At 44.5% G+C, this 18628-nt stretch overlaps 1 protein-coding gene across 1 annotated transcript in view; it reads right to left on the bottom strand.

Moving 5' to 3' along the window:
* Positions 1 to 18628, bottom strand: part of LOC110512917 (CUB and sushi domain-containing protein 3) — a 523013-nt gene that overhangs the window by 344694 nt on the left and 159691 nt on the right. The window contains exons 9-15 of the mRNA XM_036934833.1: positions 16584 to 16708; positions 13097 to 13218; positions 10857 to 10960; positions 9418 to 9530; positions 6214 to 6396; positions 5752 to 5942; positions 4179 to 4314 (exon numbers count right to left, since the gene is read on the bottom strand). Of these exons, the coding sequence (XP_036790728.1) occupies positions 4179 to 4314; positions 5752 to 5942; positions 6214 to 6396; positions 9418 to 9530; positions 10857 to 10960; positions 13097 to 13218; positions 16584 to 16708 (974 nt within the window). The remainder of the gene's footprint in view (positions 1 to 4178; positions 4315 to 5751; positions 5943 to 6213; positions 6397 to 9417; positions 9531 to 10856; positions 10961 to 13096; positions 13219 to 16583; positions 16709 to 18628) is intronic.

Genomic DNA, 18628 nt, shown 5'->3' with positions numbered 1-18628 from the left:
TTACAGGGTCGGCCATAGTAGTATGATAGGTGTTGTTTTACAGGGTCGGCCATAGTAGTATGATAGGTGTTGTTTTACAGGGTCGGTCATAGTAGTATGATAGGTGTTGTTTTACAGGGTCGGTCATAGTAGTATGATAGGTGTTGTTTCACAGGGTCAGCCATAGTAGTATGATAGGTGTTGTTTTACAGGGTCAGCCATAGTAGTATGATAGGTGTTGTTTTACAGGGTCGGTCATAGTAGTATGATAGGTGTTGTTTTACAGGGTCAGCCATAGTAGTATGATAGGTGTTGTTTTACAGGGTCGGTCATAGTAGTATGATAGGTGTTGTTTTACAGGGTCAGTCATAGTAGTATGATAGGTGTTGTTTTACAGGGTCGGCCATAGTAGTATGATAGGTGTTGTTTCACAGGGTCGGCCATAGTAGTATGATAGGTGTTGTTTTACAGGGTCGGTCATAGTAGTATGATAGGTGTTGTTTTACAGGGTCAGTCATAGTAGTATGATAGGTGTTGTTTTACAGGGTCAGTCATAGTAGTATGATAGGTGTTGTTTTACAGGGTCAGTCATAGTAGTATGATAGGTGTTGTTTTACAGGGTCGGCCATAGTAGTATGATAGGTGTTGTTTCACAGGGTCGGCCATAGTAGTATGATAGGTGTTGTTTTACAGGGTCGGTCATAGTAGTATGATAGGTGTTGTTTTACAGGGTCAGTCATAGTAGTATGATAGGTGTTGTTTTACAGGGTCAGTCATAGTAGTATGATAGGTGTTGTTTTACAGGGTCAGTCATAGTAGTATGATAGGTGTTGTTTTACAGGGTCGGCTATAGTAGTATGATAGGTGTTGTTTTACAGGGTCAGTCATAGTAGTATGATAGGTGTTGTTTTACAGGGTCAGCCATAGTAGTATGATAGGTGTTGTTTTACAGGGTCGGCCATAGTAGTATGATAGGTGTTGTTTTACAGGGTCGGCCATAGTAGTATGATAGGTGTTGTTTTACAGGGTCGGCCATAGTAGTATGATAGGTGTTGTTTTACAGGGTCAGCCATAGTAGTATGATAGGTGTTGTTTTACAGGGTCGGCCATAGTAGTATGATAGGTGTTGTTTTACAGGGCCGGCCATAGTAGTATGATAGGTGTTGTTTTACAGGGTCGGCCATAGTAGTATGATAGGTGTTGTTTTACAGGGTCGGCCATAGTAGTATGATAGGTGTTTTTTTAAAGGGTCGGTCATAGTAGTATGATAGGTGTTGTTTTACAGGGTCAGTCATAGTAGTATGATAGGTGTTGTTTTACAGGGTCAGCCATAGTAGTATGATAGGTGTTGTTTTACAGGGTCAGTCATAGTAGTATGATAGGTGTTGTTTTACAGGGTCAGTCATAGTAGTATGATAGGTGTTGTTTTACAGGGTCAGTCATAGTAGTATGATAGGTGTTGTTTTACAGGGTCAGTCATAGTAGTATGATAGGTGTTGTTTTACAGGGTCAGTCATAGTAGTATGATAGGTGTTGTTTTACAGGGTCAGTCATAGTAGTGTGATAGGTGTTGTTTTACAGGGTCAGCCATAGTAGTATGATAGGTGTTGTTCTACAGGGTCAGCCATAGTAGTATGATAGGTGTTGTTTTACAGGGTCAGTCATAGTAGTATGATAGGTGTTGTTTTACAGGGTCGGCCATAGTAGTATGATAGGTGTTGTTTTACAGGGTCAGTCATAGTAGTATGATAGGTGTTGTTTTACAGGGTCGGCCATAGTAGTATGATAGGTGTTGTTTTACAGGGTCAGCCATATTAGTATGATAGGTGTTGTTTTACAGGGTCGGCCATAGTAGTATGATAGGTGTTGTTTTACAGGGTCAGTCATAGTAGTATGATAGGTGTTGTTTTACAGGGTCATAGTAGTATGATAGGTGTTGTTCTACAGGGTCAGCCATAGTAGTATGATAGGTGTTGTTTTACAGGGTCATAGTAGTATGATAGGTGTTGTTCTACAGGGTCAGCCATAGTGGTATGATAGGTGTTGTTGTACAGGGTCAGTCATAGTAGTATGATAGGTGTTGTTTTACAGGGTCAGTCATAGTAGTATGATAGGTGTTGTTTTACAGGGTCAGTCATAGTAGTATGATAGGTGTTGTTTTACAGGGTCAGTCATAGTAGTATGATAGGTGTTGTTTTACAGGGTCAGTCATAGTAGTATGATAGGTGTTGTTTTACAGGGTCAGTCATAGTAGTGTGATAGGTGTTGTTTTACAGGGTCAGCCATAGTAGTGTGATAGGTGTTGTTCTACAGGGTCAGCCATAGTAGTATGATAGGTGTTGTTTTACAGGGTCAGTCATAGTAGTATGATAGGTGTTGTTTTACAGGGTCGGCCATAGTAGTATGATAGGTGTTGTTTTACAGGGTCAGTCATAGTAGTATGATAGGTGTTGTTTTACAGGGTCGGCCATAGTAGTATGATAGGTGTTGTTTTACAGGGTCAGTCATAGTAGTATGATAGGTGTTGTTTTACAGGGTCGGCCATAGTAGTATGACAGGTGTTGTTTTACAGGGTCAGCCATATTAGTATGATAGGTGTTGTTTTACAGGGTCGGCCATAGTAGTATGATAGGTGTTGTTTTACAGGGTCAGTCATAGTAGTATGATAGGTGTTGTTTTACAGGGTCGGCCATAGTAGTATGATAGGTGTTTTTTTTACAGGGTTGGTCATAGTAGTATGATAGGTGTTGTTTTACAGGGTCGGCCATAGTAGTATGATAGGTGTTGTTTTACAGGGTCGGCCATAGTAGTATGATAGGTGTTGTTTTACAGGGTCAGTCATAGTAGTATGATAGGTGTTGTTTTACAGGGTCGGCCATAGTAGTATGATAGGTGTTGTTTTACAGGGTTGGTCATAGTAGTATGATAGGTGTTGTTTTACAGGGTCGGCCATAGCAGTATGATAGGTGTTGTTTTACAGGGTCGGCCATAGTAGTATGATAGGTGTTGTTTTACAGGGTCAGTCATAGTAGTATGATAGATGTTGTTTTACAGGGTCAGCCATAGTTGTATGATAGGTGTTGTTTTACAGAGTCAGTCATAGTAGTGTGACAGGTGTTGTTTTACAGGGTCGGCCATAGTAGTATGATAGGTGTTGTTTTACAGGGTCAGTCATAGTAGTATGATAGGTGTTGTTTTACAGGGTCGGTCATAGTAGTATGATAGGTGTTGTTTTACAGGGTCAGTCATAGTAGTATGATAGGTGTTGTTCTACAGGGTCAGTCATAGTAGTATGATAGGTGTTGTTTTACAGGGTCAGCCATAGTAGTATGATAGGTGTTGTTTTACAGGGTCGGTCATAGTAGTATGATAGGTGTTGTTTTACAGGGTCAGTCATAGTAGTATGATAGGTGTTGTTCTACAGGGTCAGTCATAGTAGTATGATAGGTGTTGTTTTACAGGGTCAGCCATAGTAGTATGATAGGTGTTGTTTTACAGGGTCAGTCATAGTAGTATGATAGGTGTTGTTCTACAGGGTCAGTCATAGTAGTATGATAGGTGTTGTTTTACAGGGTCAGCCATAGTAGTATGATAGGTGTTGTTTTACAGGGTCGGTCATAGTAGTATGATAGGTGTTGTTTTACAGGGTCATTCATAGTAGTGTGATAGGTGTTGTTCTACAGGGTCAGCCATAGTAGTATGATAGGTGTTGTTTTACAGGGTCAGTCATAGTAGCATTGTTTTGAAATATCTGTATGTGTAATGTTTACTGTTCATTTTATAATAATATTATCTACCTCACTTGCTTTGGCAATGTTAATACATGTTTCCCATGCCAATAAAGCCCCTTGAATTGAATTGAATTGAATTGGTGCACCAACAGCACATTTGGGATAAGTGTCTTGCTCAAGGGCACATCGACAGATTTTTCACCTTGTCACCTCAAATATTCCAAACCAGCATCCTTTCGGTGACCAAACGGTAAGAGACGCATGACACATGTAACGACGGTACAGCCTTTGTAACAGTGTGACACTGAACGAACGCTAATTCAACATATGTTTTTACCAGTGGGGTTTACAGTGACTCACAAGACCGTACACTTGGTCATCATCGGCTTCTCTCTCCCAACAACAAAGAAAATAAAACAACGTGAGTCGTAAGGACATGGTCCGGTAATAGTAGAGCAGGGTACTGACTGCTGTAGGTGATGTTGAATCCTCTTCCGGACATGGAGTGGTCAGCCTGGAACTCCAGCTGCAGTATGTTACTGTTGGAGGTGAAGTGAGACGGCACCTCGGCTCCCGAGTACCTCCCCAGGATGGACGAGCCCGTCTGGTACGACCACATCGTGTGGAAACGTTATTTAAAGGGGGGGGGGGGGGGGGGGGCATTTAAACAACACAACACTATTCAAATAAACAACACAACACTATTCAAAGAAACTATACACTTAAACAACACAACACTATTCAAAGAAATGATACACTTAAACAACACAACACTATTCAAATAAACTATACACTTAAACAACACAACACTATTCAAAGAAATGATACACTTAAACAACACAACACTATTCAAAGAAATGATACACTTAAACAACACAACACTATTCAAAGAAACTATACACTTAAACAACACAACACTATTCAAAGAAATGATACACTTAAACAACACAACACTATTCAAATAAACTATACACTTAAACAACACAACACTATTCAAAGAAATGATACACTTAAACAACACAACACTATTCAAATAAACTATACACTTAAACAACACAACACTATTCAAAGAAACTATACACTTAAACAACACAACACTATTCAAAGAAATGATACACTTAAACAACACAACACTATTCAAATAAACTATACACTTAAACAACACAACCTTTTTGGTGAAACAAGAAAATGAAAGAACTAAGAACAAACCAAGAGGCAATAAGAGACGAATGTACCACAAACCAAGAGGAACTAAGAGATGAACTAAAATAAACCTAAAGTCCCAGAAAGGCTGTATGAAACCACTAACATAAAGCTAGGAAGATTTCAGGCTAAGCTAAAACGGTGGGTTTTTAAGAGTGATTTAAAACCTCCCTTCCCCTTTTACTAGCTACTCAATCAATTATCAATCAATCAATCCATTACCTGGTCTCAATCAATCCATTACCTGGTCTCAATCAATCCATTACCTGGTCTCAATCAATCCATTACCTGGTCTCAATCAATCCATTACCTAGTCTCAATCAATCCATTACCTGGTCTCAATCAATCCATTACCTGGTCTCAATCAATCCATTACCTGGTCTCAATCAATCTATTACCTAGTCTCAATCAATCCATTACCTGGTCTCAATCAATCCATTACCTGGTCTCAATTAATCCATTACCTGGTCTCAATTAATCCATTACCTGGTCTCAATTAATCCATTACCTGGTCTCAATCAATCTATTACCTGGTCTCAATCAATCCATTACCTGGTCTCAATCAATCTATTACCTAGTCTCAATCCATCCATTACCTGGTCTCAATCAATCCATTACCTGGTCTCAATTAATCCATTACCTGGTCTCAATTAATCCATTACCTGGTCTCAATCAATCCATTACCTAGTCTCAATCAATCTATTACCTAGTCTCAATCAATCCATTACCTGGTCTCAATCAATCCATTACCTGGTCTCAATTAATCCATTACCTGGTCTCAATCAATCCATTACCTGGTCTCAATCAATCCATTATCTGGTCTCAATCAATCCATTACCTGGTCTCCGTCCTTCACGGTGAGGAAGTCGTATGGAGGCTCCAGGTCAAAGTCGTTGAAGGCCAGGTGGATCCGGCTGCCTGGTTCAGAGATGATGATCCACACACAGTTCAGGTTGTTCCCATAGCCCTCTGGGTAGTCAGGGGACAGCACAGTGCCCACGGCCGCCGTGAAGTTGGAGAAACATGGGACTGTGGGAGTAGGAAAAAGGAGTGGGTTAGGTGTAGAAATGTTTATGTTCGCATATTCATATGTTCATTAAGGTATTCCACCGAGGCAGCATGGGAGGGTTTTCCTAACAGGTCTACTCTGTTACGTATGGGACATAAACCTGAAAAGTGGAATAATGTATTTCCTTACTTATTGTAATAAAAAACATATTCCACATAATTACTGTGCTTTTTAACATGGAATTTCAAACAATGAACATACTCTCCATACTCTGCAAGTCCAGATACTCACATATGCAAATGGGGATGTTAGCAGACCATTGGTTGTTGTTCTGACAGGTGATCATCCTCTCTCCAATCAGCTCAAAGCCAAACTGGCACTCGAACCGCAGCACGTTCCCGTTCAGAAACCCACTGCCCTCCTGGAAGCCATACAGAGGTGTGCCTGGATCCCCACAACTCTCCTTATCAATCTCTGTCAGAGAAAGAGACAGGGATGAGTCAAATGTTAGTCCTTTATCTGTTTGATACTGATAGTATCTGTCTCATAGGGTCTCTGGTGCTGGGCCAGGTCTGGGATGGTCTGGTCCTGGGATGGAGGTAGGCTGGTCCTGGGCCAGGTATGGGATGGAGAAGGTCCTGGGCCAGGTCTGGGATGGAGAAGGTCTGGTCCTGGGATGGAGGTAGGCTAGTCCTGGGCCAGGTCTGGATGGAGAAGGTCTGGTCCTGGGCCAAGTCTGGGATGGAGAAGGTCTGGTCCTGGGATGGAGGTAGGCTGGTCCTGGGACAGGTATGGGATGGAGAAGGTCTGGTCCTGGGCCAGGTCTGGGATGGAGAAGGTCTGGTCCTGGGATGGAGGTAGGCTAGTCCTGGTCCAGGTCTGGGATGGAGAAGGTCTGGTCCTGGGCCAAGTCTGGGAAGGAGAAGGTCTGGTCCTGGGATGGAGGTAGGCTGGTCCTGGGCCAGGTCTGGGATGGAGGTAGTCTGGTCCTGGGCCAGGTCTGGGATGGAGATAGTCTGGTCCTGGGCCAGGTCTGGGATGGAGAAGGTCTGGTCCTGGGCCAGGTCTGGGATGGAGGTAGTCAGGTCCTGGGCCAGGTCTGGGATGGAGAAGGTCTGGTCCTGGGCCAGGTCTGGGATGGAGGTAGTCTGGTCCTGGGACAGGTCTGGGATGGAGAAGGTCTGGTCCTGGGACAGGTCTGTGATGGAGAAGGTCTGGTCCTGGGATGGAGAAGGTCTGGTCCTGGGCCAGGTCTGGGATGGAGGTAGTCTGGTCCTGGGCCAGGTCTGGGATGGAGGTAGTCTGGTGCTGGGCCAGGTCTGGGATGGAGTTGGTCTGGTCCTGGGCCAGGTCTGGGATGGAGAAGGTCTGGTCCTGGGCCCGGTCTGGGATGGAGAAGGTCTGGTCCTGGGCCAGGTCTAGGATGGAGGTAGTCTGGTGCTGGGCCAGGTCTGGGATGGAGGTAGGCTGGTCCTGGGTCAGGTTTAGGATGGATAGGTGCTGGGGATAGGCGCTGGGGATAGGGGCTGGGGGCTAGGGGCTGGGGATAGGTGCTGGGATCGGTGCTGGGGACGGTGCTGGGGATAAGGGCTGGGGATAGGCCCTGGGGATAGGCGCTGGGGATAGGGGCTGGGGATAGGTGCTGGGATAGGGGCTGGGGATAGGGGCTGGGGGCTAGGGACTGGGGATGGTCCTGGGGAGAGGTGCTGGGGATAGGGGCTGGGGATAAGGGCTGGGTCTAGGGGCTGGGGATAGGCGCTGGGGATAAGGGCTGGGGATAAGGGCAGGGGATAGGGGCTGGGGGCTAGGGACTGGGGACGGTACTGGGGAGAGGTGCTGGGGATAGGGGCTGGGGATAGGGGCTGGGGATAGGGGCTGGGGCTAGGTGCTGGGGAAAGGGGCTGGGGAAGGTGCTGGGGATAGGAGCTGGGGATAGGGGCTGGGGATAGAGGCTGGGGATAGGGGCTGGGGATAGGGGCTGGGGATAGGGGCTGGGGGCTAGGGGCTGGGGATAGGTGCTGGGGATAGGTGCTGGGATAGGGGCTGGGGATAGGGGCTGGGGGCTAGGGACTGGGGATGGTCCTGGGGAGAGGTGCTGGGGATAGGGGCTGGGGATAAGGGCTGGGTCTAGGGGCTGGGGATAGGCGCTGGGGATAAGGGCTGGGGATAAGGGCTGGGGATAGGGGCTGGGGGCTAGGGACTGGGGACGGTGCTGGGGAGAGGTGCTGGGGATAGGGGCTGGGGATAGGGGCTGGGGATAGGGGCTGGGGCTAGGTGCTGGGGAAAGGGGCTGGGGAAGGTGCTGGGGATAGGAGCTGGGGATAGGGGCTGGGGATAGAGGCTGGGGATAGGGGCTGGGGATAGGCGCTGGGGATAGGGGCTGGGGATAGGGGCTGGGGATAGGGGCTGGGGATAGGGGCTGGGTGATAGGGGCTGGGGATAGGCGCTGGGGATAAGGGCTGGGGATAAGGGCTGGGGATAGGGGCTGGGGGCTAGGGACTGGGGACGGTGCTGGGGAGAGGTGCTGGGGAAGGGCTGGGGAAGGTGCTGGGGATAGGCGCTGGGGATAGGGGCTGGGGATAGGGGCTGGGGATAAGGGCTGGAGATAGGCGCTGGGGATAGGGGCTGGGGATAGGGGCTGGGGATAGGGACTGTTGATCAGGGCTGGGGATAAGGGCTGGAGATAGGGGCTGGGGGCTAGTGACTGGGGATAAGGGCTGGGGATAAGGGCTGGGGATAGGGGCTGGGGATAGGGACTGGGGATAGGGGCTGGGGATAGGGGCTGGGGATAAGGGCTGGGGATAAGGGCTGGGGATAGGCGCTGGGGATAGGGGCTATGGATAAGGTCTGGGGATAAGGGCTGGGGATAGGGGCTTGGGGCCAGGGGCTGGGGGCTAGGGGCTGGGGATAAGGGCTGGGGATAAGGGCTGGGGATAGGGGCCGGGGATAAGGGCTGGGGATAAGGGCTGGGGATAGGGGCTGGGGGCTGGGGGCTAGGGGCTGGGGATAGGGGCTGAGGATAGGGACTGGGGATAGGGGCTGGGGATAAGGGCTGGGGATAGGGGCTGGGGATAGGCGCTGGGGATAGGGGCTGAGGATAAGGGCAGGGGATAAGGGCTGGGGATAAGGGCTGGGGATAGTGGCTGGGGGCTAGGGGCTGGGGATAGGGGCTGAGGATAGGGGCTGGGGATAAGGGCTGGGGATAGGGGCTGGGGATAGGGGCTGGGGATAAGGGCTGGGGATAGGGGCTGTGGATAGGGACTGGGGATAGGGACTGGGGATAGGGGCTGGGTGCTAGGTCTGGGACAGGCATGGGCTGTTGGTTGATAGTGTCTGTATCTCAACATGTTATCGTTATCAGCACAGAGGAGGACTGTATACTGTGTCTAGGGTTAAAGAGTTTGATAGTGTTTGTATCTCAACATGTTATCGTTATCAACACAGAGGAGGACTGTATACTGTGTCTAGGGTTAAAGAGTTTGATAGTGTTTGTACCTTTATAGTTGATCTTGAAGCCGATTGATCCCACGCTCTCATCAGACTGAAGGTGCAGCCACATTTGATGGGACATGCTGACAATAAGGTCAGGCACGAAGCTACCTGTCAGGCTGCAGATAAGAGCACAATACAACCAATGGCCCGTCACAATACTGCCCTTCAGCCAATCAGATCGGTTGTAATCGTAAATAAGAATCTGTTCTTAATTGACTTATCTGTCCAAATAAAGGTTAAATACAAAAACAGAAATAAGAGACAGGGTTATCCTAAAAGCTATTTAACTTTTTTATACAACCAGGCATGTAAGAGAAACTTGATGATAAGTCATTATTGTAAACAACAAACATGTTTATTAGTTAGAGTTAAATAAAAAAATTATAACAACGTGGAATGTAAGTGGACTTAATTGAACCATCGAACAACACATATGTTAATTAGAGTTAATACTAACATTTTATAACAACGTGGAATGTAAGTGGACTTAATTGAACCATCGAACAACACATATGTTAATTAGTTATAGAGTTAATATTAACATTTTAAAAACAACGTGGAATGTAAGTGGACTTAATTGAACCATCAAACAACACATATGTTAATTAGTTATAGAGTTAATATTAACATTTTAAAAACAACGTGGAATGTAAGTGGACTTAATTGAACCCTCGAACAACACATATGTTAATTAGTTATGGAGTTAATATTAACATTTTAAAAACAACGTGGAATGTAAGTGGACTTAATTGAACCATCAAACAACACATATGTTAATTAGTTATAGAGTTAATATTAACATTTTAAAACAACGTGGAATGTAAGTGGACTTAATTGAACCCTCGAACAACACATATGTTAATTAGTTATAGAGTTAATATTAACATTTTAAAAACAACGTGGAATGTAAGTGGACTTAATTGAACCCTCGAACAACACATATGTTAATTAGTTATGGAGTTAATATTAACATTTTAAAAACAACGTGGAATGTAAGTGGACTTAATTGAACCATCAAACAACACATATGTTAATTAGTTATAGAGTTAATATTAACATTTTATAACAACGTGGAATGTAAGTGGACTTAATTGAACCATCAAACAACACATATGTTAATTAGTTATAGAGTTAATATTAACATTTTAAAAACAACGTGGAATGTAAGTGGACTTAATTGAACCATCGAACAACACATATGTTAATTAGTTATAGAGTTAATATTAACATTTTAAAACAACGTGGAATGTAAGTGGACTTAATTGAACCATCAAACAACACATATGTTAATTAGTTATAGAGTTAATATTAACATTTTAAAAACAACGTGGAATGTAAGTGGACTTAATTGAACCATCGAACAACAGACATGTTTATTTAAGTGTAATCTCACAGCTAGATGTGGTTGTGGGATCCGAGGATAATTCAAGTATAATACCTACACTTGTATTATAGTTCTTGAGTCTCCAACTTGCCCTCCGTCTCCGATGGTTAATGAGTCATAGCCGATCTCCATGTCAAACTCCTCAAAGTTGACCTGGATAACCTGTTGGAAGTAAACCCATTTACAACATATACTGACAACGTATTTTCCACTCATTTATATTATATTTATATTATAATATGATATGATATATATATATTTATATTATTATATTATATACACATCATTATTCATTGGACAACAAAATCATGAACGCATCGCTTTATTTAATTTTTTTTGACAGCAGAAATAAACAATGTGTTCCTTTGATTGGCTGTACAATAGGACGTGGTATCTGGTAAAACGACAGCTAATCCACCGCTGACAGAAAGCTTTAGAGGGAGAGCTTTAGATAACAGAAGCACAATCCCACCCAGCTACTGCACTGTATGCCCTGCTATTACATCATCAAGTCACAGTATGTGACCGGAGAATCGTTCGACATTTACCTCACATCACGTTCATAAACAGACGTACTGGCAGCTGCTGATTCGCATCAAACACACCTTTGGGAGAGTGTTCGGAATCATATTCATTCAAGTCATTTTCTGATGTTTACTAAATATCCGCCCACTCAGCTTTTCGGTTCACAATGAGTGAAAGACAATTCGACGGCACAACAAAGAAACCAAATGAATCCTAACAAGTCCTGTCAAACGGATGCATTTCGTCAAGTAGAGTGTGTGTTGTCTCTCACCAAAAGCAAGGCCCTGAATTGTTCGCACCAGAAGCACTGCAAATGCTCTTCAGGGAGGACTTTATAGATTGCTAATGGCATGGATTTGACAATCCCCCTCAGAACACAAATCAAATACTGAGAAGCAATCATGCAAAGATGCAATTTGAGATGAACTTATTGACTGAAATAATGAATTGCCTCTCTGTCTTCCCTTTTTATGAATCTTCTGGTCACAGTCACCTACGATGCATCCCAAATAGCATCCTATTTTCAATATAGTGCACAACTTCTGACCAGAGCCATATGGGCCCTGATGAAATGTAATGCACTAGGTAGGGAATAGGATGCTATTTGGGATTTGGGACACATGCAGGGAAGCTTTTAACATATAACGGGACACATGCAGGGAAGCTTTTAACATATAACATGACACATGCAGGGAAGCTTTTAACATATAACATGACACATGCAGGGAAGCTTTTAACATATAACATGACACATGCAGGGAAGCTTTTAACATATAACATGACACATGCAGGGAAGCTTTTAACATATAACGAGACACATGCAGGGAAGCTTTTAACATATAACGAGACACATGCAGGGAAGCTTAATGTGAATGAAGAAAAAGGTTGTGTATTTCTACCTCGTCCACACTGAGCTCAGATTAAAGCTTTAAAAATGCCACGCGTGTCACATTCCTGTCGAATGCCAACAGCGAAACATGACGGCAACATGCTTCTGTTGTTCTCTAGGACCTTGTAGTGTCTGTGCTTTCGGGACAGGACAGCGCAGCGTCCCACAGTGTACTCTATTCTTTATATAGTGCACTTTACCAAATGGCCACTGGTCAAACGTAGTGCACTAAATAGGGAACATGGTGCCTTTTGTGATGCGGCCTATGCCTGCAGTGTGTTGAATTAGCAATGCAGGAACAGTGCATAATTATCCTAATGACGTTAGGTAACGTTAGCTAACACATGGTAATGTGAAGCGTAGATAATGACTTCAATGTCAATGAGAGACACGGGAGAAACTAGGAAAGACTAGGAGATCATAGGAGAGACTAGGAGAGACTAGGAGAGACTGGGATAAACTAGGAGAGACTATGAGATCATAGGAGAGACTAGGAGAGACTGGGAGAAACTAGGAGAGACTGGGAGAGCATAGGAGAGACTAGGAGAGACTAGGAGAGACTGGATAGACTGGGAGAGACTAGGAGACACTGGGAGAGACTAGGGGAAACTAGGAGAGACTGGGAGAGGCTGGGCGAGACTAGGAGAGTCTAGGACAGCATAGGAGAGACTAGGAGAGACTGGGAAAGACCGGGAGAGGCCAGGAGAGACTAGGAGAGACTAGGAGAGACTTGGAGAGACTGGGAGAGCATAGGAGAGACTGGGAGAGACTAGGAGAGACTAGGAGAGACTAGGAGAGCATAGGAGAGACTAGGAGAGCCTAGGAGAGACTAGGAGAGGCTAGGAGTGAGCTGACAGGTAAAGGCCTAAGTATATAAACCATACCTTATTGGGGTTACTAGCAGTGATAATCCACACACAGTGGGAATTACTCTCGTACTGGATGGGGAAATTGGGAGAGGTGAACGTCCCCGATGGACCCTGAAGTGTCGATCCGCACGTTTTCACTGAAACAAGAGACAGGAGTGAGATGTTTAAATGAGAGACTAGAATATGTCTTGTTTAGTCAATGTTCCACGGCTCTTTAACTGAAACAAGAGACAGGAGTGAGATGTTTAAATGAGAGACTAGAATATGTCTTGTTTAGTCAATGTTTCGCGGCTCTTTAACTGAAACAAGACTCAATCATTCAAAGCCTCAATCATGGACACTCTTACTGACAGTTGTGGCTGCTTTGTGTGATGTATTGTTGTCTCTACCTTCTTACCCTTTGTGCTGTTGTCTGTGCCCAATAATGTTTGTACCCTGTTTTGTGCTGCTACCATGTTGTGTTGCTGTGTTGGCATGTGTGTTGCTGCCATGCTGTGTCGTCATGTGTTGCTACCATGCTTTGTTGTCATGTTGTGTTGCTACCATGCTGTGCTGTCATGTGTTGCTACCATGCTGTGTTGCCATGTGTTGCTGCCATGCTGTGTTGTCATGTGTTTTGCTACCATGCTGTGTTGTCATGTGTTTTGCTACCATGCTGTGTTGTCATGTGTTGCTGCCATGCTGTGTTGTCATGTGTTGCTACCATGCTGTGTTGTCATGTTGCAGCCATGCTGTGTTGTCATGTGTTGCTGCCATGCTGTGTTGTCATGTTGTGTTGCTACCATGCTGTGTTGTCATGTGTTGCTGCCATGCTGTGTTGTCATGTGTTGCTACCATGCTGTGTTGTCATGTGTTGCTGCCATGCTGTGTTGTCATGTGTTGCTACCATGCTGTGTTGTCATTTGTTGCTACCATGCTGTGTTGTCATGTGTTGCTACCATGCTGTGTTGTCATGTGTTGCTGCCATGCTGTGTTGTCATGTGTTGCTACCATGCTGTGTTGTCATGTGTTGCTGCCATGCTGTGTTGTCATGTGTTGCTACCATGCTGTGTTGTTGACTTGGGTCTCTCTTTATGTAGTGTTGTGGTGTCTCTCTTTATGTAGTGTTGTGTTGTCTCTCTTTATGTAGTGTTGTGTTGTCTCTCTTTATGTAGTGTTGTGTTGTCTCTCTTTATGTAGTATTGTGTTGTCTCCCTTTATGTAGTGTTGTGGTGTCTCTCTTTATGTAGTGTTGTGGTGTCTCTCTTTATGTAGTGTTGTGTTGTCTCTCTTTATGTAGTGTTGTGTTGTCTCTCTTTATGTAGTGTTGTGTTGTCTCTTTATATAGTGTTGTCTCTCTTTATGTAGTGTTGTGTTGTCTCTCTTTATGTAGTGTTGTGTTGTCTCTCTTTATGTAGTGTTGTGTTGTCTCTTTATGTAGTTATGTGTTGTCTCTCTTTATGTAGTGTTGTCTCTCTTTATGTAGTGTTGTGTTGTCTCTCTTTATGTAGTGTTGTCTCTCTTTATGTAGTGTTGTGTTGTCTCTCTGTGTTGTGTGTGTTTTTGCCCTATATTTTATTTACTTAATTTTTTATTTTTTATACCCCGTCCCCGCAGGAGGCCGTTTGCCTTTTGGTAGGCCATCAGAATGGAATTTGTTCTTAACTAAATTGTCGAGATAAATAAAGGTTAAATAAAAAATTTAAAAATAAAAAAAGAGAGAGACTAGGAGAGCATTGGAGAGTGAGATGGTTAAATGGGATACTAGAATATGTCATGTTTCGTCAATATCCTGCAGCTCTTTAACTGAAACAAGAGACAGGAGTGAGATGTTTAAATGGGATACTAGATTATGTCATGTTCAGTCAATATCCTGCAGCTCTTTAACTGAAACAAGAGACAGGAGTGAGATGTTTAAATGGGATACTAGAATATGTCATGTTTAGTCAATCTCCTGCAGCTCTTTAACTGAAACAAGAGACAGGAGAGTGAGATGTTTAAACGGGATACTAGATTATGTCATGTTCAGTCAATATCCTGCAGCTCTTTAACTGAAACAAGAGACAGGAGTGAGATGTTTAAATGGGATACTAGATTATGTCATGTTCAGTCAATATCCTGTAGCTCTTTAACTGAAACAAGAGACAGGAGAGTGAGATGTTTAAACGGGATACTAGATTATGTCATGTTCAGTCAATATCCTGCAGCTCTTTAACTGAAACAAGAGACAGGAGAGTGAGATGTTTAAACGGGATACTAGATTATGTCATGTTCAGTCAATATCCTGCAGCTCTTTAACTGAAACAAGAGACAGGAGAGTGAGATGTTTAAACGGGATACTAGATTATGTCATGTTCAGTCAATATCCTGCAGCTCTTTAACTGAAACAAGAGACAGGAGAGTGAGATGTTTAAACGCAGAGAGAGAATAATACCTTGCTGGTGTAATATTCTCTGCTATCGTACAATATTAAACAGAGGTAAAGGTTTGACCATTAGAATCTGCATATATCCACAGGCCCTGGTTTAATCAAAGCCGATGTCTATATTAGATGTACCAGGAAGAGGGCCTCACCTTTACAGACAGTTCTGTGGTCGCTCCAGGCAGCATCGTATCTATATTAGATGTACCAGGAAGAGGGCCTCACCTTTACAGACAGTTCTGTGGTCGCTCCAGGCAGCATCGTATCTATATTAGATGTACCAGGAAGAGGGCCTCACCTTTACAGACAGGTCTGTGGTCGCTCCAGGCAGCATCGTATCTATATTAGATGTACCAGGAAGAGGGCCTCACCTTTACAGACAGGTCTGTGGTCGCTCCAGGCAGCATCGTATCTATATTAGATGTACCAGGAAGAGGGCCTCACCTTTACAGACAGGTCTGTGGTCGCTCCAGGCAGCGTCGTATCTATATTAGATGTACCAGGAAGAGGGCCTCACCTTTACAGACAGGTCTGTGGTCGCTCCAGGCAGCATCGTATCTATATTAGATGTACCAGGAAGAGGGCCTCACCTTTACAGACAGGTCTGTGGTCGCTCCAGGCAGCATCGTATCTATATTAGATGTACCAGGAAGAGGGCCTCACCTTTACAGACAGGTCTGTGGTCGCTCCAGGCAGCATCGTATCTATATTAGATGTACCAGGAAGAGGGCCTCACCTTTACAGACAGGTCTGTGGTCGCTCCAGGCAACGTCGTATCTATATTAGATGTACCAGGAAGAGGGCCTCACCTTTACAGACAGGTCTGTGGTCGCTCCAGGCAACGTCGTATCTATATTAGATGTACCAGGAAGAGGGCCTCACCTTTACAGACAGGTCTGTGGTCGCTCCAGGCAGCATCGTATCTATATTAGATGTACCAGGAAGAGGGCCTCACCTTTACAGACAGGTCTGTGGTCGCTCCAGGCAGCATCGTATCTATATTAGATGTACCAGGAAGAGGGCCTCACCTTTACAGACAGGTCTGTGGTCGCTCCAGGCAGCATCGTATCTATATTAGATGTACCAGGAAGAGGGCCTCACCTTTACAGACAGGTCTGTGGTCGCTCCAGGCAGCGAACACCTCAGCCACCCTCTGACAGGTGATGGTTTTGGAGCCCTGCAGCACATGGTCCTCATCACAGGTAAACTGAGCCGTCGCTCCAATGCTTGAACACATAACAACACATTCATGTAATAAAGGGAAGTCTTTAGAAGAAAAAGGTTGAGAGGAGTTCCACCCACACAGTCTAGCTCCACCCACACAGTCTAGCTCCACCCACACAGTCTAGTTCCACCCACACAGTCTAGCTCCACCCACACAGTCTAGCTACACCCACACAGTCTAGCTCCACCCACACAGTCTAGCTCCACCCACACAGTCAAGCTCCACCCACACAGTCTAGCTCCACCCACGCAGTCTAGCCCCACCCACACAGTCTAGCTCCAACCACACAGTCTAGCCCCACCCACACAGTCAACTCCACCCACACAGTCTAATATAATAAGAAGCTTTAGGATCATTTGGAATATGGACTAAGGACATTATGGACAGATGGACTAAGGACATATTATGGACAGATGGACTGAGGACATATTATCGACAGATGGACTGAGGACATATTATGGACAAATGGACTGAGGCCAGATTATGGACAGATGGACTGAGGACATATTGTAGACAGATGGACTGAGGACATATTATGGACAGATGGACTGAGGACATATTATGGACAAATGGACTGAGGCCAGATTATGGACAGATGGACTGGGGACATATTATGGACAAATGGACTGAGGACATATTATGGACAAATGGACTGAGGACATATTATGGACTGAGGACATATTATGGACAGATGGACTAAGGACATTATGGACAGATGGACTGAGGACATATTATGGACAGATGGACTGAGGACATATTATGGACAGATGGACTGAGGACATATTATCGACAGATGGACTGAGGACATATTATGGACAAATGGACTGAGGCCAGATTATGGACAGATGGACTGAGGACATATTGTAGACAGATGGACTGAGGACATATTATGGACAGATGGACTGAGGACATATTATGGACAAATGGACTGAGGCCAGATTATGGACAGATGGACTGGGGACATATTATGGACAAATGGACTGAGGACATATTATGGACAAATGGACTGAGGACATATTATGGACTGAGGACATATTATGGACAGATGGACTGAGGACATATTATGGACAAATGGACTGAGGACATATTATGGACAGATGGAGGCCATATTATGGACAGATGGACTGAGGACATATTATGGAAAGATGGACTGAGGCCAGATTATGGACTGAGGACATATTATGGACTGAGGACATATTATGGACTGAGGACATATTATGGACAGATGGACTGGGGACATATTATGGACAAATGGACTGAGGACATATTATGGACAAATGGACTGAGGACATATTATGGACAGATGGACTGAGGCCATATTATGGACAGATGGACTGAGGACATATTATGGAAAGATGGACTGAGGCCAGATTATGGACTGAGGACATATTATGGACTGAGGACATATTATGGACAGATGGACTGGGGACATATTATGGACAAATGGACTGAGGACATATTATGGACAGATGGACTGAGGACATATTATGGACAGATGGACTGAGGACATATTGTAGACAGATGGACTGAGGACATATTATGGACAGATGGACTGAGGACATATTATGGAAAGATGGACTGAGGACATATTGTAGACAGATGGACTGAGGACATATTATGGAAAGATGGACTGAGGACATATTATGGAAAGATGGACTGAGGACATATTATGGACAGACGGACTTAAGCCATACCTGCAATTTAAAATATCTAGTTTTGTCTCTTATTTACCAGGGTCTGTAGTCTAGAAGATGTATTATATTCCAACTGACTCCATGGCTGATCATCAGAGGGCATCATATTCTCCATACAGTGAACTACTTCTGACCAGGACCCATTTAGAACACAGGCCCATGTGAGGTAGGTCTGACCAGGGCCCATTTAGGACACAGGCCCATGTGAGGTAGGTCTGACCAGGACC

This window comes from Oncorhynchus mykiss, chromosome 2 (genome assembly GCF_013265735.2).
Source record: "Oncorhynchus mykiss isolate Arlee chromosome 2, USDA_OmykA_1.1, whole genome shotgun sequence".
NCBI lineage: Eukaryota > Metazoa > Chordata > Actinopteri > Salmoniformes > Salmonidae > Oncorhynchus > Oncorhynchus mykiss.
This window is presented reverse-complemented; position numbering and strand designations above follow the sequence as displayed.